This window comes from Panthera leo, chromosome B4 (assembly GCF_018350215.1).
Source record: "Panthera leo isolate Ple1 chromosome B4, P.leo_Ple1_pat1.1, whole genome shotgun sequence".
NCBI classification, from domain to species: domain Eukaryota; kingdom Metazoa; phylum Chordata; class Mammalia; order Carnivora; family Felidae; genus Panthera; species Panthera leo.
The window spans coordinates 103,735,480-103,758,973 of NC_056685.1; the positions used below are offsets into that span (position 1 = coordinate 103,735,480).

The 23,494-nt window shown below is 36.2% G+C and overlaps 2 protein-coding genes across 4 annotated transcripts in view; one reads left to right on the forward strand and one right to left on the reverse strand.

Annotated features, from left to right (window-relative positions):
- Positions 1-12,164, forward strand: part of ACSS3 (acyl-CoA synthetase short chain family member 3) — a 160,283-nt gene extending 148,119 nt beyond the window's left edge. The window contains exons 14-16 of the mRNA XM_042947255.1: positions 8,142-8,241; positions 8,332-8,507; positions 9,887-12,164. Of these exons, the coding sequence (XP_042803189.1) occupies positions 8,142-8,241; positions 8,332-8,507; positions 9,887-9,955 (345 nt within the window). The 3' untranslated portion in view covers positions 9,956-12,164. The remainder of the gene's footprint in view (positions 1-8,141; positions 8,242-8,331; positions 8,508-9,886) is intronic.
- PPFIA2 (PTPRF interacting protein alpha 2) overlaps positions 10,632-23,494 on the reverse strand; it is a 481,896-nt gene continuing 469,033 nt past the window's right edge. Inside the window, exons 28-32 of one of the 3 annotated variants that reach the window (XM_042947254.1) lie at positions 22,471-22,646; positions 21,513-21,581; positions 17,763-17,922; positions 16,438-16,529; positions 12,804-14,185 (exon numbers count right to left, since the gene is read on the reverse strand). In XM_042947254.1, coding sequence (XP_042803188.1) covers positions 16,471-16,529; positions 17,763-17,922; positions 21,513-21,581; positions 22,471-22,646 — 464 coding nt within the window. In that variant the 3' untranslated portion in view covers positions 12,804-14,185; positions 16,438-16,470. Of the gene's footprint in view, positions 10,716-12,803; positions 14,186-16,437; positions 16,530-17,762; positions 17,923-21,512; positions 21,582-22,470; positions 22,647-23,494 lie in introns of those variants that run through there. The other 2 variants (XM_042947253.1, XM_042947252.1) reach the window with 2 other exon arrangements.

A 23,494-nucleotide genomic window follows, 5' to 3' on the forward strand; every position in this document is an offset into this window, starting at 1 on the left:
TAGAGCAGGGCAAGTTAACAGGGACTGCCTGGCTGCTATTGTGGGAGGAGGGGGCAGGAGACAAATGACATTGAATCTTTCTAGACTCCCTTAGATTGGGTGCTTTTTTTTGGGGGGGGGGGTCTCCCAAGGCGCCATCCCACAGGATGCACACCAGTAGTGGAGGAAGGAAAGGACACAGCTCTTTGCTGGCCTTCACTTGGAGTAGGCTGTGGAAAGTCAACAAGGTTGCTACAGCTCGGCAGGAAGGAAGAGGGACAGTGCTTCCTTGTTGGTGTTCACCTAGAGGAGAGAGGTAGCATGAAAAGGATTGTTTCCCAGATCCTCTGCTCCTTTCCCTAGACCTCTGTAAAGGCAGATGTTTTGGGGGGCTTTTTCTGTCTGCACTTATTGGCAGTTCCATCTTTTGTGCTACTCCAGCATCCAGGCCGGAATATGCAGGAGGCAAACAAACAAACCATAATGACAAAAAAACCAAATCCTACAAAGAAACAAACAAAAAAGAGGGGATTCACCATCAGGTTGTGTCTCAAGTTTATAATTCTAATAGTGTCATCTGATCTGGTTTTTTCAGCCCAGAGTTTTTCATTGCAATTAGTGAAAGTGATAAGGTGGAGTGTATTTATTCCATCTTTATCAGAACCAAACCCAGAATCATTTTGAAATGGAATAGAGCAAACTACAGTTTAAATGAAAGAAAATGTTTAAAGTAGTATGAGTAGTAATCCAGTAGGATCAGAGCATGCAGAATCAAAGTTTACTTCTCTTTCCTATAATTAAAAGATGGTCACCTTATTTAATTTTTTTAACATTTATTTATTATTTTTTAGAGAAAGAGACAGAGTAGGAGCAGGGCAGGGTCAGAGAGAGACACAGAATCTGAAGCAGGCTCCAGGCTCTGAGCTATCAGCACAGAGCCCGAGACAGGGCTCAAACTCAAGAACCGTGAGATCATGACCTGGGCCGAAGTCGGCCGCTTAACTGACTGAGCCACCCAGGCACCCCACTGGTCACCTTCTTTAAAAGTCACACTTACTTTCAGCTAAAACAAAACATATGAACACTTCTTGTCATGTTGGCTTGTGTGTGTGTGTGTGTGTGTGTGTGTGTGTGTGTGTGTGTGACAGTTTGATATCATTTGAGTAAAAAGAAAGAATTCTATATAATATTTTGGGATATGTGGCTTGTGCTCTATTATAATATTATCTTGTTTTTAACCTACTCTGAATTTTGTGATAACCTGAAATTGAAATTTATGCTTCATGTATTTTGGTGTGTTGGCAAAAGTTTGTTCTGGTTGCATGAACTTTTAATTTCTTGCCTGTAGGAGATTTCCTCCAATATTCACCTGTATTTCTGGCAAACTCAGCTAATCAAAATTTGGAGATTACATATGCACAGCTTTTATTATCAAAGTTCTTGGTTCTCTCTTTTATTTTTAGAATAAAAAGGGAAGTATCAATCTATTTAAATATAAGTTTCTACTGACATCCTCACCGTATGTAATCAGAGAATGAGGCAGGCAGAAGATAGTTAAAATGACAAAATAGGAAAAAAAAAAAAAAAAAGCATGCTGGAATCCATGCTTCCCAACAAGAATTTTGTCACTAGATCTTGGAGTAATTACAGCACATAATAGGACACCTGCCAGCCTTCAAGCCTTCTTGAAGTGAATGTCTCCCTTTGTATAAATTAAATGATTAACTCTATTGTATACTTACGTCTAATAAGGAAGTTAATAACTCAATTCATATCAGGTTTGTTTCTTTATGACGACATCCTTTAAAGAGTTGGGAACTAACATTTTTTACTGGCTTTTTCCCACATCCTATAAAAATTGCTTAACATATTGATAATTAATATGTATGTGAAATGTTTTTATTGATGACATAACCAACTTTTATTAAAGTGTCCAAACCTTACTTTACATGTAGATGCTTTCCAGGATTCCCATTAGGATTCTCAATTGTCAATTCTGAATGCTGAATTCTGTTTTGAGTTTTTGAAATAGGATTTGAGGGTCTTAATGCATGGGAGTGTCATCTGTAATAATTAAAAATAGACTGAATATTGCTTTTGTATATAGTGAAAATCTGTGCCTTCCCAGTTTCTTAAAGTAAAATATGACAAGTGCATTACATAAGACTAATCAAACAAATTCTATTAAAGTTACTACATCAAAAACATTTTAGGAAACTATGTTCTTTTCTGTTCTCATCATAAGAAAACAAGAGTTCTAGAATAGCTTTTATAAATTTAAGAGGATCTTATCCTTGCAGATCTCAACACCTGTTAGGGCCTTCTGTAACTATTAAAGAACAATTGTATCTATTTGAAAAGTTGATCTTTGAAAGTCTGGCATCTAGCTAGACACTTGGAATATTTTGGTGGAAGTTCAAGGTGTTCTTAAGAAAATTGGGTCTGAAGTCTGCTAGTTCAGGTCTTATGAGCCAAAATTACCAGGAGCCAATGCGGTCCTTCTTGCTTGGTGCTCTTTCGCCGCTGTGGGCAGGCTATCATGCATAGACACCTCCAGGGAACAAATTAGGCTCTCTGATTTCATTCATTCACTTGTAGCTTAAAATAATCCCACTGGTATTGTTGGGAACTTGGAAATCTGGCATTAAAATACTGCACTTAAAGCCTAGGGCAGTGTTCATTGCAATTTGCCCTTTGGAAGTTTATTCTAACCATAGTTTCACTGTTTGTTTTCCAAGCTGACTATTTTGTTTGCTATTTTTAGGAGTGATTTCTTCAGGATTGAATATGTTTCCATAAAGTGTATATTCAACAAAGATGCCATGTAATTTCTGTTCTACTCAGCATTAAATGATTACTGGATTTAAATAGTTGTAAAATTACTGAACATTTTCCTGAGTATGAATATGATTACTGATAATAATGTAGAATCTGACTCCAACATCAGAGGGAATGAAAAAGCATTCTTCTTTTCCCTACTGCAGACACAATCTCCCACCAAAACTGGCTCCTTGCATTTTATGAAAGTGCTTGATTTAAACTAATACTTCTAAGATTAAACTACTTAAAAACATAATTAAGAGATCTGTATAATTCAGCTCACTAAAGCCACAAAACCTTCCAAATCCATTAAAATTTACCCAGAAATGACAGTACCCCAGAAACAACAAATGACAAGCATTTACAAGGACTGTTATCCTAACATTATACAGATATTCCTCAATTTGAGAAGACATTATGTCTTGATAAACTTATTGTAAATTGAAAAGATCATAAGTTGAAAATGCATTTAATACACTTAACCTGCCCAACATCATAACTTAGCCTACCTTACCTTAAACATGCTCAGAACACTCACATCAGCCTACAGTTGGGCAAAATCATCTTATGTAAAATATACTTTATAGCAAAGTGTTGAATAGCTCGTGTAATTTATTGGCTATGGTACTGAAAATGAAAAAGAGAATGGTGGTATGGGTAGAGAGTGGTTGTAAGTGTATCAGTTGTTTACCCTATGATCACTTGGCTGTCTGGGCACCGAGGCTTCCCCCACTGCCCAGTGTCTCAAGAAAGGATTGTACCACATATCCTAGCCTAGGAAAAGACCACAATTCAAAATTTGAAGCATAGTTTCTACTGAACTCATATTGCTTTCAGACCATCCTAAAGACGAAAAGTCGTAAATTGGAACCATTGCACACTTTTGGTTGAGACAATTACCTTTTAAGTTGTGTTAGTTTTTCAGTTCTTAAATGCCAGTTAATCACAGAGGCTTATGGATTTTATGTGGAGAAAATATATGAAAATGGCTCTGGATATTTTTAGCCCCCCAAGACATTTGTTTGGTTTCTGTCCCTTAAATGTTGCCAAGACATAATTTGATGCTTTCCTTTTTAATGATTCAGTTGTTGAAATCATTATTTGGCATGTAAATATTATTTATGGAGCCAACATAGAAAGCCATCCCCCCCCCCCTTCCTTTATGGCATCTTTTCAATACTGATGTATTAATATAATATTTTATCCAGTATAATAATGAACCTTGTTTATAGATGACATAAAATTCTGGTAAATGATTATGTTTTTCACAGATTTTTAAGAGCTTATCTACAAACTAGGAAAAAATGTGAAACTCTGATACTGTAGAAAACTGTGTTATATATTCTGATTTTAAAATACTCTGCCCATATGGAAAACCAGTCAGATTTCCCCATCCACATCTTTAAAAAAATTTTTTTAAATGTTTATTTATTTTTGAGAGAGAGAGAGAGAGAGAGAGAGAGAGAAAGTGACCAGGGGAGGGGCAGAGAGAAGCAGGCTCCAGGCTCGGAGTTGTCAGCACAGAGCCTGACATGGGGCTCGAACTCAAGAGCCGTGAGATCATGACCTGAGCTGAAGTTGGATGCTTAACCAACTGAGTCACCCAGGAACCCCCCTCCATCCACTTCTAAACATACTAATACTGAGGGTAGAAACGTGGTGAAATTAAAACAATACGGTGAATGAATGGCAAACTAGAAGTTTTGATGTTTGATTTAGTTAAAATTACACTGGTTAGGTGACAAAATACCTGGATGATCAGATTTTTTTTAATAGTAATTTGAGCAGATACATTGGCATTTAAAAAACTAAGGTAGAGAGGCTTATGGCACCAATGAACACTTTAACAATTTCTTCTTTGACAATCAAAACTCTGGTTAGCCAGAAAAAAGTTTTTCTCCACCCATGAAGGGAATCCTAAGCCAGAAGTACAGGATCGGGCCCACCAAATCGACATCCTATCTGCCATCGACAAAATATTGTCTCCACAGACTGAGTATACTAACTCCCAGTACAGATCTCTGGCAATGAAATTTGTCTCTAGCATCTGCACCTAACACATAAATAAGATCTTAACAAATGGGAAGCCGTTGGAAGCATTTTGAGAGTTCCAACTGAAGCACTGGGAGAAGATGGTGTTGTGTGGTCTGTATAGTACGTGTTTTGCAGGAGCTTTTTAGTCAGACCCAACTAATGGAAGATGCAGTACACAGCTCTATCTCAGCAATGAAGTGAATAAAATATGTACCACAGAAAATAATTTGTTGAACACATCCTATCGTCAGCACTAGAAGAGTCAAAAACTATGTGGCTGGCAACTCTTATAACTCAGTCCTTCAAAGTGGATGGTAACAACAGGATATGGGAGAAATGTTGATTTCTGTGCTTAATCAGGGGCAGTGGGAGGTAGTCGTTTGCACCCAACATTCTAGTCGTTCGCTGAGTCTTCCAGGACTCATTTTCAACTTGGTGTAATTAAAAGAAAAAAAAGATTTTCCTGGAAACTTCGGGACTGGAAAGCATCATGTCCCAGATTCTGCTGTGTTTTTCCTGTCTCTCTGGTTGTGCCTTTTTCGTCTCGTTTGTCAGCTTCTCCTTTTTCATGTAGCCATTAAATGTCAGAGTTCCTTAAGGCCTTCATCTTCTTATTGCTTTCTCCCTAATTTATTTTTTATTTTTTTAACATTTATTTTTGAGAGACAGAGAGAGACAGAACATGAGCAGGCGAAAGGCAGTGAGAGAGGGAGACACAGAAGCCAAAGAAGGCTCCAGGCTCTGAGCCGTCAGCACAGAGCCTGATGTGGGGTTTGAACCCACAAACCGTGAGATCATGACCTGAGCTGAAGTTAGATACTGAACCAACTGAGCCATCCAGGTGCCCCAATCTCCCTAAATAATCTAATCTTTATCTGTAGCTTTTGTTACCATTTATGCATTAATGACATTTAAATGTGCATCTCCAGATTAAGACTCCCATCAGACTCAACTACTTTGACTTAGATATCTCAAAGATGCCTCAGTGGAACATCTCCAATACTTAATACATGATCATTCCTTCCAAGCTTAGCCTTCACTAGTATTTTCTGGCTTAGAAAATGGCACCACTATCCAAACATCTGTTCAAGCCAAAGAACATAGAATCATCCATAACTTCCCTACCTTCTTCTTGCTCCATATCCAATTTATCATAAAAATATGTTCATTTTACCTTTAAAGAAACTCTAGAATCCCATTACCCATTGTCATAGCCTTAGTCTACTTGTAGCCTCATGGGTGATTTGAATAAATTGTAATACTCACCCTTAACAATCGTCTATTTGTTCTCCACAGTGAACCCAAAGTAAGTTTGTGTTTCAAAATACAATCTGAAGCGAAAGAAGCCAATCTGAAAAGACTACATACTATATGATTCCAGCGTTCTGGAAAAGGACTTTGGAGACACTGAAAAGATCAGTGTTTGCCAAGGGCTAGCAGGAAGTAAGGATGAATAAGCAGAACACAGGAGATATTTTAGGGCAGTGAAACTATTCTGTAAAATGCAATATAATGGTGCACACATTTCATAAGATCCATAGAATGTACAACACGAAGAGTGAACACTAATGTAAACTGTCGACGAGGGCGAGAATGACGTGTTGATGTTGGTTCGTCAATTCTAACAAATACACCACTCTAGTGAGGGATCTTGAGAGTGAGGGAGGCTGCGCATATATGGGGGCGGGAGAGAAATGACAACTCTGTGCTTTCCATTCAATTTTGCTATGAATCTAAAACTACTCCAAGAAATAAAGTCTGTTAAAAAAAATCCACAAAGATCTTGTATCTCCTCCTCAACTCTTGAAATTGCTTCATCGCTTTTCCAACTCTACTAAATTGGAAGTCTTTAGCACAGTCCCTTTCTACCTGTACAGCTTCCTTTCCTCTTGCGCCTCTCTCAGCCTTGCTGCTCTCCTGCCACATTAGTTTCTTTCAGGTTCAAATGTTTTGTGTGAAGTCTCTCCTCAGGGATTTGCCCCACCCTTTCTCCTTGCCTAATCAGTGTCTACTCATCCTTGACACCTGAGCTCATTGTCATTTCCTGAAGGCTTCTCTGAGACCCCTGTCCTTCTGCTTTTGCTCTGTATTTCACATAAAAACCTAAGTTATTTTGGAGGCTTTTGCTATAGCTTTCATATAAAAACCCCGTTATTTCCCCAGAGCCCTTACCACTTTTATATTTAGACATTCACAATAACAAATATTAGTGATTGTTTATTAAGATTGTTCTCATCTATTAGACTGTAAGCACCTATTTTTGCTCAGCATTGAGCCTGGTGCAGTAGTTGGAACATAGAAGGATTTGGTAAATATTTGTTGAAAGAATAAAGAATAAGAAGTGTCAAATGGGCTGTTGGTATATTGCCCACTGTTTTCTCTAGCTATTAGAGATTTGCAGTCACTGAAATACCTATTACTCTCTCAGAAGAGGACATTTTGAACAATCATTTTTAAAAGTACCATCACAGCAGAAGTGTTTTTTTAACCCTAAGCTTCTGTATTTCATGTGGTTACTCTGTGGTTTCTTGTGATTCTAGATTGATAGCTGCTTTGTTCTTTAAGATATTTAGAGCTTAGAGTAAGCAGTATGAAAATGGCTCCCTGACAGGGGTGATTATCTGAAGTCAGGGCTTCATGCTATCTCCAGCCTTTTCTTTGAAGTTGGAAAATCCTCTCTGGATGGGTGGTCATTCAAGAAAAGAGATGCTCTGTTCATTGCTTAGTAACAGATACAGAAATAAAATCCGTTTAGTCATGGGGCTGCCTTGGATTTCTCTGGAAAGTGCGTTTATGGTAGCCAGCACTAACGCTAAATCACCATGAGGCCCTTTTATTTCGGATGCACACTGCAGTGTGTTCTCACTGCATACCTGCCCTGACTTCATTAATAAACAAGTGAGGTGAAGAAACAATTCTCCTACTTTCCAGGTAAGCTAAGCAATTTGTCTTAATCACTGTTAGCCTTTTGTGAGTGACTGCCGTGGGGGTCCTAATCATTCATTCACCCTGGCTATAATGATACGAACTGTGAATTAGTAGTAACTTTCACGCAGGCAGCTATAAGGTTTGAGTTCTCTGACGTGTACTTTTTTTTTTCCGATTGAAATACGTATGTCCGTATCTCTCTCTATATATTCTTATACATATACTTATACAGAGAATTTATATAAATATATATAGAGAGAATATATATTCTCTTTATATATTCTTATACTTATACATATTCTTATACATATACTTATGTGTGTGTATATATATATATACACACACATAGGTTTTCTAAATGAATGCTTTCCTTATTACAGTCGGTCCTCTCCCATGGCATGGTAGCTGACTGTGCTGTTGTTGGTAAGGAAGATCCTTTGAAAGGTCATGTCCCCTTAGCACTCTGCGTGTTGAGAAAAGGTGAGAGATCTTTGTTCTCCCAGAGTGTTTGGGCCCTGAATGATTAACCCTAGTTAATTCAGTGCTTATCTACCTGAACTTTCTCCCTAGATATTAATACAACAGAGGAACAAGTTTTGGAAGAAATTGTGAACCATGTTAGACAGAGCATTGGCCCTGTGGCTGCTTTTCGAAATGCAGTGTTTGTGAAACAGTTACCCAAAACGAGATCTGGAAAAATTCCCCGGTCAGCTCTGTCTGCCCTGGTCAACGGCAAGCCATATAAGGTAAATTATCCAAAATGTTCAACGCCAGGTTCTGAAATGTTTTTACATTTTTTTTTTTTTTTTAATGTTAAGGGGGAAAATGCATAACCACTCTCTAGGAATGAGGGTTGTGGAAACACATATTAATTAAAACCATATGCTTTGAGATTATAGGAACCAGTGTGTGAAAATACTTTTACTATCAGTATGTCAGTTAAATGCAAACAACTAGTGGAAATGCAGTCTTAATGAATTAAAGACACATCTTCCTTCATTATAGTCATTAATGGCTATTACTGAATGAGAAAGCAAACAATTGAGACTGGTTATGCATGCTGGTTATATACATGCTGTATATGTGCAGATATATATGATATATATATGTGTATGTATCATATATATAATATATATGCTGGTTATATAGTTCTCATTCATATATACTCTATAGCTCTAATTGATATATATTCTAATTATTTCTATTTTGAGTGAAAATTATTTTGGAAAGTGTTAGGCTAATTCAAGTGTATGTATCTAATCACCAATATCTACTAGAAGGTGATGCAACAGTAAATAGTTGTATGAGAAAATGTAAAAAAAAAAAAAAAAAAAAAATTCAAAAGAGGCACAAAGAAAGGCTCATTAGAGGGATTCTAGAGAAAGTACCACTTAGTGATGAAGGAGCATAAGGCAAGTTGACTTGCCCCAACTCCCCCACCCCCCACGCGGGCTATGTGACACATTCCTCAGGCACTCCTGGCTGCCCAAGAACAAAGGAAAGGACATAAAACAAATGGCTAAACTGATAGAGTCTCCATCAGTTTACAAATATCTTAGTAATATTACAAGAAAAAGACCATTTTATCAATAACCTAATTTCTGTGAAGTCCCTATCTTAATGATAATGCTTTGCTAGAGGGAAAAACAACCTTAGCTTGACAATAGGTAGGCTTCCAATAATCTGTAAATCCTCTTTAGCATGTGGAAATCCCTTTAAGAAACTTCCTCTTGACTTTGCCTCCCCCAACAGTATATAATAAACAGTCACTCCTCACAACCCCAGTGCAGCTCTTTGTGCCCGTGGGTCCTGTCCTTTAATAAAATCACCTTTTTGACACCAAGACTTCTTCGAGAATTCTTTCCTGGCCATTGGCTCCAAACCCTCACCAACACCCCCAAACCCCATCATTTAGGACCAATAGTTTTGCTAAATGAACAGTTTATTATTCTGGAAGACTACAAATTATATTTTAAAATATTAAAATCAGAGTTCCTTTGTTTTCAACATTTTTATATGCATATTATAAGATAATGGGGAATACAACATTGCATGTAATTGTTTAATTATAGAGAGATGGAAGGGGTTCAGGGACGAACATTCATCTCTTGTTTTTTCTTTCCAGATAACACCTACAATTGAAGACCCCAGCATTTTTGGGCACATAGAAGAAGTGCTGAAGCAGGCATCATGACTTTCTTTTTTCCTATTTTGCCTCAATTTGAGTCAATTTTCTAACTGGAGTCAAATTTTTTGAATTCTTTCCCATAAATAAATATTTAAGTAGAAATTACTTGCAACCCGAAATGTGAATTATAAAGCTTGGTCTAAAAAAAAAAAAAAATAGTACTTGAAGACTAGAAGAAGACCTGTGCCTTCTGTTTAATTAGACCCAATTAGCATCTTTTTCGGTTGCCTGGAACATGGTTCATTGTAGATTGTCTATCACTTTAATTTAGGAAAAATATAGCTAATGTATGATTTTAAAAAGCTTACTCCCTCAAATATTTTAATTGAAAGTGGCATATTAACATAGAGTACTTCCTGAAATGAGGAATCTGTAGCTTTGACCCAAAACCTAAAACTCAAGTTGAAGTCAGAAAATAATGATAATTTTTCTTATAGAAATTCTGAATATTTTCTAACATTCTTGAGATGTCCCCATGCATGGTTATTAAAAAAAAAAATAGATAAAATGGGAGGTTTTAGGGAATCACCTAGACCGATGACTTTGAAATACGAGCATCCATCTAGACCTACATTTCCTGAGGGAAGCTTAGATACCAGGATACAGCTCTGCCCTCGGGTCATTTTGACCTTGTCAAGGGAAATCACATGCCTGACAGATCCTAGAGGTCATTTAATCCAGTCTGTTTGTCAGGGAGGTGAGAGCGCTTTGGAGTTCCTCCTGTCTCAGGTTCTTAGTTGACCGTACACTTAATGATTCCAGCTTCCTATAAAAACAAGGAAATGACACAAAAATGCAGTAAACTGACAAGGAAAACTCTTAAGGAAGAAATGTAAAAGTTTTTATATTATGCTGAAGACCTGGAGTTTTTAGTAATCCCAAATCTAGATTTTTATGTGAAATCTCTAATTTTTTAATAATAGCTCACTAAAAACACATTGTGACATTCAAACACATGTTTCCATTTAAACTTATCTAAAACTATTGAGAATTTAAGAAAAATTCCTGAAAATGAATCTTTGTTAATAAGTTTATGGTAATGTACCAATTAGCCAGAGTAGATAATTAAATATATGATTTACTTAGGATTCTACATGCTATCAGTTATCGAAGAATACATTTAAACTAAAAAATATATATATACCATGCCCATTGAGTCTTTGATGGTGCTTAAAGTATTTCCCAATCTTTCAGTCCATCAGGAAAATTATTTTTTAAGAGCAGCTGTCCTAACATGATAGTCTGGGTATATGAAATATATGTGAGAGATAACAGAGAGCTTATTTACTTGTTTATTTCATAAAAAATGCTTACAACTTATATATAAAGACATTATGAAAATGATAGGTTTTTCTTTTTTTTTTTTTTTGGACCATAAGCTATAAATCAATGGCTTCTCAAAGTAAAGTCCTCTTTGCTTAAATTGGCTTCTTGATTGTTACACCTGAAAATTTTTTCAGCTAATTGTTCTCTTAGTTTCGGTAGCCTGCATTAAACCAACTAGATAGACATTCAACTTATAATTTGAAGCTGTGAAGTTCCTTAAAGTGTCCCTTCTGTTGGGTACATTTTACTCATTATCACAACTGTAATCTTAAGTAATATATTCTTGTTAAGAATATAAGAATTATTTTTTCGTGTAACATCCCGTCAATTTGAAATGGCAAATTCTTTAGCTGAATGTTACCGTTGTTCATTTGTGAGGATTAAACAAAGGCAGATCCGAGAACTGTGTGAAGGGTGTATCTGTGGACCTCTTGCACATTTTTCCTAGCAATCAATTCTGAAGGGACACATTAGCAAGCAGGCTCAAGTTATTTTCCAATAACTCGGTGCATGAGACTGGGGAGGAAGTACTGTTCCTGCATCTGGTTGAGGAAATTTATCTCCTCCGAAGAGTCTGAGGAAGTACTGTTACTTTCATGTGACTAAAAGTGGGGCAAGAAAGATACACTTGAGTTGTTGGACTGCCTAAAATTTGGTAGGAAAAAAAAAGGAATTTTCTCTTACCATAAAGCACTTTCAGTAGATAGTACCTAGAATATTCTGGATTAAATGTATCTTTAAAAATAACGATATAATGTTACCAAAAATACAATCATTGTATTTTCTGAAATAAAGTCCTCATGACCTTTTCTTGGTATTTTCGTAGAATATTTTACTGTAAGACATTGGAAAAATTTAAATAAGATTTTCTTTCAAATCTATGGAAAAGTGTTTTCCAGTTATTTTGCTCCAGACAATACATTAAATATATAAAAGATCTGCTTTATATCTAAGGAGCACTTTTGTTTATATAAAATTGTATTTGGGAAGGCTCTCATCATTACAAATGTGAAAATTCATAAGTTTGATAACTGGTCAGAAGGAAAAATATTGAGATTCTGAGCTTACTCCAGTAAATGGATTTTAGATTCTGGCAGAAATTATACTATAAGTTGAAGAGTATTTTATGTTTTTTTTTTTTTTTTTTTTTTTGAGGGAATAGCTAGATCTTTTTCTCTCTATACATTAGAATCTATTATAAACGAGTAACATTTCTTACTGGATATTCTCTGAGTCATGTATTGAGAGTAGATACAGATCTAGTGTGTTGTTATAATATCATAGTTTCTGTATTATATTTCATTTCCCTAAGTCAAGATCCCAGTGATCAGATGAGCTGAGAAAGCTCCTTTGCATTGTTTCTGCTCAGGCAACATTTCCAGAAAATTTTAAAAATCACCTTCATACGCAAGTTCAGTGCTCCCTCTTGTGGCAGACTCACTTTTGAAGGTAAAAAATAGACTGAGAGTCACTAGAAGACCAATTTTCATTATAGTTTAAATTAAATATTATGTGACTAGAAAACAAAGATTAAACAGAGAACTGGAAGTATTTTTTTTTTTTATTGACAATGGAGAGGGTTTCTGTTACCATTACCTTTTGACTGAATCTGTTAAACAAAAATAGACATCAAAACAAATGTACGTGCAAACAGCAAATTAAATACAAAAAGGAAATTACTAATGACAGGTCTTGCGCTTCATAAGATCAAGCAGCAGAAAATCAGCAGTTAGATAAATGGTATTATTAAATAGGTTTTACTTTGAAATCTCCCGTATAAACAAAGAATAAACAACAGTAACACCACCAAATAAAGCCACAGGGAAGAGATTACTCTTCTATACTTTTATACACTATATATGTTAATCATTCTGTCTTTCATTTATTTCCTCTGATAAGACTGACTTCAGGGAAGTCGCAACAAGGCCATCTTGGCTAGAAGCTTATAACATTAGACATGAGTCTGGCTAATGCCCTGTTACATTGACAAAAGGGAAAGGTTTCTGGGTTTTTTGTTTTTTTTCAATGGAAATGAGCCTCAGACTCTGCAGTGGTTGACATTCACTGAACAGTGCCGGCTGGCGGTTCGAGATATCTGATGAACATGTGGTTCTTAGTAAAGAAGTTTTTTTTTTGTTGTTTTTTCTCTTTTTTCTTGGTCCACAGATAACAAGAGAAGATGCTGTTTATTCCTTATAAATTATTTTTTTAAATATTTGCTCTTGACTCTTGTAAACAGTTTAGCTTTGTTTTGTGTTGAAAAGGAGATCGAGCCATCACAGTGCTATTTCTAAAGATATAGGACATCCCTGATTGCCTTTAAAGGACTATTTTTGGCTCCAGTTCCAGGTTAAATCATTCCTTTTTACATGATCAGAGGCAGGTTTTCAGCTTTAAGTATTGACAGACTTGAAGGAGAAACATATCGATTTGACTGTTACAATTCAGAAACTGTAAAAATGGTGGAATGGTAAAATACAAACGGTGCTTGGAATTGCCAAATGTTTGCACTCGAGACTCCATGAACCATATATTTTATTTTTTTAAAAATCATATTTATATCCATTTACATAAGACTTACACATTTAAAAAGAAATACATACACAGTAATACATAAATGCCTAGTATTTTACAATAAAACATGAAAAAACGAGTGGCTCCATTTCATAAAAGCATCTGTTGTACAGAATTTATGACGTGGATGATGCTTATTATTCAAATGACTTAAGCATTTTCTTACAATTGTAGTAAACTAATCAAACTTAATATCTGAGTCCCCCAAAATCACATTTTCAGCATAATAAACCACTGGTGGTTGTTTCCTTAGAATTCAGTCTTCACAAAGGTTTTTACTGTTTGTCTTCATAGATGGTAGTGCACTTTAGGTAGAGTAGGCTGAAAAGACGACATCTGAAATATTTAATGAACAGTGTTAGTCTGCTGTCAGCTCCCGGACTGGAAAGTCCCCCTGTGCCACCAGTGAGACTCCTCCATGGAGCCTGCCTACTTCCATCCTAGGAGTCTACAAACGGAACGCCATCTAGGATCTGGCCGATAGCTGGACATAATTAACATTTGCTCCTTCTCCAACTTTGTGCAAGCCAATTTAATAAATCACAAGATTTGCTCAAGTTTGTGGAAAGCATGGCAGTAAATATAAACAAAGGTATTCATAGAAAATGTGAGCAGTCCTTTTGAAAAATCTGCAGCTTGCTCATCAGTAAATTCGGTTGAGTTGACTTCTTTCATGGAATGGATTCTTATTCTAGTTCATATCTTTTAGAGCTCTTAAAAAGAAGACACCTTTATTTTTTTCTTTTCTTTCTTTTTTTTTTTTTTTTTGAAATTGGGCAGGGGGAAGGGCAAGCTGAGAGGGAGAGAGAGAATCCCAAGCAGTCTCTATGCTGTCAGCTCCAAGCCCAAAGTGGGGCTCTAACTGACAAACAATGAGATCATGACCTGAGCCAAAAACAAGAGTTGGACGCTCAACCGACTGAGCCACACAGGCGCCCCTGAAAAGACATCTTTGTTTACTTGTGACAAAAACACCATATTTCAAAGGATCTGGATCAGTGTCTAGATTAGTGATGTGGCATCACTGATTCTTCCTGTCATAATATACTTAGAAAAAGCTCACAATTTCTATTTCTGACACAAATGAAATGATAAATAATATGTTCTGAATTATTTTAATAATAAAAGTGTTAATGTTTCGTCAAAACAGAAACTGGCTGTCCTTGATTGGGTTATTGTAAACAAATACCTTTATCTTATTTAATGGTAAAAATTAGGAAATATGAACTAGAATGCCATGCACAAAATACAAACTGCAAATAGCTAAAGAGTAATTCTACCCATCAGTCAAAAACTAAGAAGCGAGCCCTATTCAACATATTAGTCATTTGTAAATTAGTGAAGTATTCAGTTCCTGGGGAAATTATCATGTTATGTGTAGAAGCTATTACAAACAGTATTTTGGAAAGCCTCTTATTTAGCCAAATCATTATATACTTTAGATCATGCCTAATTAGATGCCAAATTGTATACCATAATTAAATTTTTAATGTTAGGGTTTTACATTCTGAAATTAAATCTCTTAAAGCTTTTTATTTTATCAGCAGCTTCAAACAGTGACCCAAATAAGGCAGCACACCAGCTCCCATAGTAGGCCCCAAAGACCAACAAGAAATTGCATGGAGCTTTCATTCAAGGCGATGAATAAACAACACAAGATGAGCTGTTCCTCTGCCTGTAACTGCTTCTTCTCCCTGTCCCTGTGCGCGCACTGGGTTCTAAATATTGCTCTAAAAAGTCTTTTTCCAAAATATTAATTTATTATAAATGGCAAATATTTTGGTAAAACTCAGTTTTAGGTTAAACAAGTTTTATGAGCATTTGACATGTACAGCCTAGGAAACCACAGGCTTACTACCACCGTTTTTCAAAAAAACTCCATTTTTGTATGGACTTGGAAGTAGATCCCATCAGCCAGTATTTCTCTAAATACAAATGCCTAATACCTTATAATTATATATCAAGGTTTTAGTCCTATTTGCCATTCTTAGAATTTCACTTTGTTCCTATGCTGTGAGCCCCAGATCCTTAAAGCTCATATTTGTTTTCAGCAAATATAAATCAGTGATGAAAAACAATACACTGAAATTCAAAATTATCAGTCATACGTTGGCTTCTAATAATAAACTACCTCTACATCATTTACCTGCTTTTGCTGCTAGTTGATTCCGTGTACCTACTAGAATCACTTTCTGCTTGCTTTAACTTTCCCTATATAAAATATTCACTTAAAAGTGTGTTACTCTGTGAGTGCCGAATTCTCTTCAATAAAACGCTATGTGCGTCCGTATAAAATGCTACTGAAAAGTAGATGGCGGTGGCTGGGGCTGCGACCTGCTGATGTGTAATAAGATAGTGATAGGCCTCCAACAGATGGACCTTAAATCAGAGCAGACAGATGGTGATCAGAAAGATGAGATTAAGAGCTACGATATTAAGACTCCTCTTCCACCCTCTAGCAGTCCAAAAGTGTCATCTCCCCTCTGTACTGCCAGGCCATACCAGAGAGTATCGTGTGGATTTACTACTCTATGTCGGTTCCATTTTTGGGTGGTTTGTTTTTTTGTCAGCCGAGGAAAGCTACTCACAGCAAGTCAGTGCTGCCTCCTTTGAGTGGCTTGTCAACATGAGTATGTGCGAACAGTGGAGTTGTCTAACCTCTGCAGTCTTGATGAGGCAACTGCAAACGGAGAAAAGGGCTTTAGAGGAACTTGGATGATTGAGTACAAAAATCTCAGATGAGAAAGATTATCCCCTGCGTAAAGGGATCCTGAACATACTAGTAGACCTTCTTTCTCTCAGACATCAGCCACTCCTATCCCTTCCCGCTAGACCAAGTTACTAATGAAAACTTATTCCGTTGTGATTCGACTGTACTTTCAAGTTGCTGTGTATTCCTCCTTAGATGAAGCCTGTAACAAAAGCAGCTCCCCATGGTGTTTCTGTTTTTGAAGCAAAGATTGCTCCCAGAGAATTCAGGATAGAGGATTTTTTCCCCCTCCAAGTGCTGAAGAGCTTCTTCACTAATTTTAGTTGCAATAAATTCCTCCTGAATTTTTTAATATGTTCCATGATATTAACAAGTTAGAAGACATGTAGAACAAAGATCACGGGTTATACTGGAACTAATTTTGAGGGCCATGATAGCTACAACCCTGAAAAGAAATAATGGTTCTAGGCAATTGTCTTAATAAAGAGAGTGGGGCTATTTTTTTTTCTTTTAATGTCTACCAAATAGAAATAATTTTGTGACTGCTATTTCAAAGTGGTCTCTCCTTCAGAATGGCTGTCTTCCTTTGTGAGGTATATAACACAAGTCTAATGTCCACAGAAGGAAATAATACTAATTGGGAAATTACTATTGGCTTTGTGTTTGTTTAATTCTCTTCTCATAGTTGTGCTTGTTTATTTAAGGCCTTCTGCCTTGGTCAGAGGTGAAAATATCTGATGAATCTGGGTTTCTAAGATGAAATACAAAACTTGCAATATTCAAACATGTAGGGAGACTGTGGAGTTAATTTCCATTTACTAAGGACCTTTTAGTCCGAATTCATCTTCTAACTAAACAAATTCTTTGCTTTGAGAATAGAAGAGTAAAGAAACACAAATCATGCAGATGAGTATTGTTCTTCCTAGATGTGGACATTAGCCAAAACTGTCCTTTCCAGGATTTTATAAATTATGTTTAATAATGTGAATGAGGTGCCATGGGTTCATGCATCAGCCGTTTGCAAGAGTCTGTTTTTGATGAAAGCAAAGTAAACTTCAAGCAGAGCAAACCAACTTAAGAATTTCCAGAAAGCTATGCAAAGTCAGAGAACGATACTAGCATTTGCTAAACAGGTAACATGTTTTTTGTTTTTTTTGTTTTTTTTTTTTTTACTTTATAAGCAGAAATGCAAAACTACTGTACCATCCGTTGTCATTTTCCTCGACTGCCCAGATGTTGTGGTTAACCTAAATCCAGCTGGTAACGTTTCTGAGGACCCAGGCATCATGCTGATTCCGTGTACTTCACGGGGAGGAAACTGTCTTCTCCATGTTGACCCACGCCTGAAATTCTTATCATCACTCTGCCAGTACAGAATTATAATTGGATGTAATAACAAGTAAACTAGTCCAGGTCCTTAAAACTGTGCACTTAGAAACATGCAACACTGATATCTACAGTCTGTCTGTAAAGCACACCTATGGAATATTATGTTTTATTTGGAGAGTTCTACTGATTCCAAAACAATAACACAGGAGATTTGCAGCAGAAATGCTTTCATAAAAATTTTCCTCTGACTCCAAATCTAAGGTTTGCTATCTGTAAAAGTAAATCGTTTTGAAAACCTAAAGTAAAACCCCAATATTATCTCTTCTTTGTCACACTTTATGCCAACTGATTTTATAGTATGAGATTATATATTTAGTTCACTAAGTGTTACACAAACCGTGTTTGACTCACAAACTTAAATAACTATTTCATGAGTTTTGCTTTTAAGTAAACAAGAGACATATGGGAGAGCTATATTTGATACAGCCTGGATCATATCAGATAAATAACCTATAGTTTGTGTAAGAAACCAAATTTGTCATTTGTTAGATTTCAGCTGATAATGAATTAACTTGTGGTTTATTGAAAAACCTGTGGAGCTTGGAAACCATCCTTTTAGCTCTTTAGACACCACTAAAAGCATAATATAATTCTGGTTGCTGTTTTACAAATGTATTTCTGGCTGCTGATTCTGTTATATCATAATGATATAATCTCTTCCCTATCTGCGCATACACAAAGCATCTGCTTAGATACAATGAACTTTCTCTATATTCACAAGGAGTGATATGTAATCTACTGTTTAGCAAGTATTATTCTTTATTAAACACAAATTACTCTTTATGTCAAATTCTAAGGAAAATATTAATCATTCTACGTAGATCTTATCTTCTTATGTCACTATGTTTCTCATGTAGGGAATGGTTATCTATTCCCTGAAGTTAATCTCAGTGTGTGTGGTTACCTTTATTAGCTCAGGTGACTTCATTTTGGCATATAGAATAATAGGTCAATACTTAGCTCAAATTATCATTGTTCTAAATAAGTAAAACTATAAGGTATTCTTCATCATGGACTGCTAATTTAGTTGACATTCAGAGTCAATTTGGAAAAAATGAAATCACCTATGAAATTATATATATCCATTGTTCTACTAGAATCCATAGCATCCAAATCTAAATTTTGTTTAGATTAGGGAGCCATTTTACAATTTAAGAGATGTCTGCTACTCCTTTTCTCCACTGCCAGGTTCTACATTGTCCTAGGCCTCCAAATGTTTATAAATAGAGAAAAGAAGCAGAAGTTCACAGTTGTGGCCTCTGATTTCTTGGAAATCAGAATTTTGGAAGAGTTGTTGCATAAACATAAACACTCTTCAGTTCTACAAAACGCTATATTACAGTGTAGGGATATACAACTCCTGCAATGTAAGGGTTAGGGACTCAAAAATAAGCAAGTGGAGGATTTAAATCATGATCTCTTTTGCTCTTTTACACTGTCTTCCCTCAGAAAGTTAATGGGACCTATCAGCAACATCAGAGGAAAAAGTTTCCATGAGGTAAGGATAAAGGATACCCGCTAACTTGAAGTGAAAGTCTGTAGAAGCACAGGAGCACTTCTCAAATTCTTTCAGTGGGGGCTGAATGTAATCAGCCCCAGAAACAAGCACAGGTTCTGGGTAAGTTGTTTAGCTACTTTTGCTCACACTCAAAAAACAAAAACAAACAAACAAAAAAAACAAACAAAAAACTAGGACAAAAGAGACTACAGTGTTGGAATGATAAAATCATGTGCTGTGTTCTTTATTTAATAAATAAGAACAAGATGCAGCATATTTTAAAGGCAGATAGTCACATACCATTTAGACCTTTTGGCTTTTTATTACTTTCAGAAAGCAACACTAACTCATATATGCTTGAGTCTCTACCTGGCTCCTTTGAGTCAATCCACATTTTAAAATGTAGCAATAGGATGGTTCTTTAATTATTTTATTTTATTAAAAAATTTTTTTAATGTTTTTATTTATTCTTGAGAGAGAGAGAGAGAGAGAGAGCGCGCATGAGCAAGGGAGGGGCACAGAGAGAGAGCAGGACACAGAATCCAAAGCAGGCTCCAGGCTGTGAGCTGTCAGCACAGAGCCCGATGCGGGGCTTGAACTCACGAGTGGTGAGATCATGACCTGAGCTGAAGTCGGACGCTCAACCGACTGAGCCACCCAGGCACCCCAATAATTTTTATTAACATTCCTTTTGCAACTTAAATTTTTTTTTAATGTTTATTTATTTTTGAGAGAGACAGACAGAGACAGAGACAGAGAGCAGGAAGGGGAGGGGCAGACAGAGAGGGAGATACAGAACTCCAAGCAGGCTCCAGGCTCTGAGCTGTCAGCACAGAGCCCAACGTGGGGTTTGACCCCATGAACCATGAGATCATGACCTGAGCTGAAATCAGATGCTCAACCGACTGAGCCGCCCGGGTGCCCCTCCTTTTGCAACTTTTAAACAAGGAGAATAATTGCATTCAAAAGCATGTAGGGCTTATGTAGATTATCTTTTTGATTCAACAATTAAGAATAAGGATTAAAAAGATTATCAAACAACTTATAAAATTAAAATCAGTTAAGTATTAACTGTTTTAAAAATATCAATCATTATTCTGCTTGGACAGGAGTATGGATTTATAGGAAGTTAGCTGAGGTTAAGACTAGAGCTAATCTGTCTATAACCTCCTCTACAAAGGAAAGCTTGGATTTTATAAATCCAAGATCATCTTCCTTGCTCATTTGAATGTGAAATAATTGCCTCATTTTAGGATTTGCTGGGTTCATTCACAAAATTATTTTAATCAGCTTTTCTTTCTAGTCAAGAAACGCCTGCATTTTGCAACACAGAATTATGCCTCTCTGCATTTTCCATTTCATACTCGGGTTTTCTTTCTACTTCTTCCAGAAAAACCCTGTAAAAAACTCAGAAGGACTAATAAAATCCACAGCATCTATCAATGCACAGAGTTCGCTAATGTTCCTTGTATTCCTTTGTCTCAGGAGTCTACTCATATGTTTATTATTTTCCAAATAATTTAAACATGCATATATTATGTTTGGGATTCTTACAGTTCATGTAACTTTTAAATCCTATGACTGTTAAAATGTTACTCATATGTTTTTAAGGAAAACTCAATGTCACTTTCTAAAATAATGAAAAGCTTCCCATTTACCGAAAGCAAGTTTTCTTTTCATTGTAATATCCTAAAATTTATTGTAGGATACACTGATATTTAGGAAGTCAGCACACAATTATTTAAAAGCTGAGTTTATCAGGATTAATGTTATCACTGCTTTTTTAAAAAATGTCACTCATCATAATTTTGCCATCACAACTCATGAGAATCTGTTTTTAAATTACTTCTAGGTGTTTCTAACTGCTGATATGATAATATTTATGAATTCATAAAGGTTTTTCCAAAACCAAATGACTAATAAAATTTAATAATTAGGCACAATACTGGGGAAAATTCTAGATTCTATCCAGAGAACAAGCTTCTGATTGATTTTTGAGCACTATCCCTTGAAAGCTGTTTTATTTGTACTCTTAGATCCCTTGTGAATGACAGATAAGGACTTACTTCATCCAGCCGCCGTTCAGTTCCCAGAGCCAGGAGGTTATTGTATTCCCTTTCAAGAATCTGCCTTGCCTGTTGACATCAAACTACAGTTACCATCACTGAGGTCACAGTTTACTTTAAATATCATAGAGATTGTATTCATCTGAGAAAACATTACAATCCTGTTTTATTTAAAGCGTCTTAAGATTTTAGTCCTCCGTGTCTAAAAGCCATTGCAAGTTTTAGTTATAAATACAAGCTAGGGCCATTTTCTTTATAGTCAGTCTGTGGACAGTGGAGAGACAGCTTCACATACATGTCTGAGGTCAAGGGGCACTTCGTTACTTTAATCCAACTGAATATTTTATATAAACTTTGCAATAAATGAAAAAAAATGAAAAATGAAGTTAGACTGCCAAATTTTTGTCAAGTCTATAGAGATAGTTCTCAAACCTGGCAAATGCTCATCATTTGGGGAAACTTTAGATAAACTGGATTCCTATACCCAATCTCTGGATATCTGATTTCTTAGGCCTGTGCTGTAGCTTGTAGGTTTTATTTTAAATTTTTAAGAAACTCGGCCAATTTGAATAATTATCCAGGTTGGGGAACCAGTGGCATACTCATTGTTAAATGTCTGTCTAATTCAGACATGTAAATAGAAATGAACGCCTCTCAGAGAGACAGAGACTGAAAGCCATCTGCCAGGGATATTGTTTTGGGAAATCTGGCATTCAGGTGGAAGGCTGGACTACATAACCTCTAAATCCCTTTTCCTGATTAATTTTATGATTTTGTTTTGGCTAGAAATCCAGTGGCTTCAAATTAAAGCCCCAGTGCCATATTTCAAAGGTTGAGCTGAGCTAACTCTCATTAGGGCTCATGAATACACAGCCAACTTTTTTTTTTCCTCCCTACAAGTGTACTTTATCGCTCTATAAACTAGGGCACAGTGCAACTACAGCGGAAAGGGGCTTGCCTGGGTGTTCTGTGTTGGAATCTGTAGTAACAAAGCTAGGCTGCTGTAGTCAAAGTTCTCATCCAAGGCTATCAGTGAGCCGTGCACACCACTCTCAAGAATATTATTTGCATATTCTCGAAGTCCAATTGCTTGTATCCAGCGAATCACTCGATCGTTGCTCCACACCAACACATCTAGGAAAAGAGGTGCATCGTTTTAGGCGGCAGTATTTCGCACAATAAACAAAACTACCGGCTGAAATAAGCCACAAGTGTCTGGCCAAGTCAGCATTTATGCTGATTTCTTTATCCACTCCCCAATGCACCTGGCCCCCTTGTGTTGCATTTCATTCTCAGAGCTAACCTGTCCTACTTTTAGCCTAGAAAAAAAGTTGTCTTTTGAAGCGTGTTTGTTATCACTGAAAAGCACTTCCAGCACATGGAATACAGTGTCTCACGGTGTTTCCTGTTTGGTTGTGGAGCTCCAGGGATCTGTCCCAAGCTTAATGTTTTTTTATTACCAGACAGGAGCATTTCTTATTCCTGCCTTGATATATAGCTCTTTAGTAAAGACAGAAAAATGAGAAGCTAATACGGTTTTTCCTCATTGTTTTTTAACCACTAATTAAATACTGAATATAGACTAGAAGAGCCTTTTTTTTTTAACCTGAAGCAATAAATCAAAGAACAGAAGAGTAGGATAGAACAGGGATTCCATAGTCCTAGATTTACCCCACTATTTTGTCAGTTCATTATGTTTCAATCACATGCTGATGCAAAAATCAAGCACTTGGTCAAGTCACAAGTTGTTTTTCCTTTTAGGTTGAAAGTAGCATTTTATTGAGATATAAAACACTTGCAATTTTATTTTCTAAAAATAAAATCCTTAGAGAAAAATGTCATTATGTGCCTTTTTCAGACTTTTGGTCTGGAGTGTCATAGTATATTCTATCATTTATATTTTTTCCATTGTTCTCATTATGAGTTGACAGAATTCTACATAAAAATCAGCAAAATAGACAGAAGACCACAATGTTCCACAG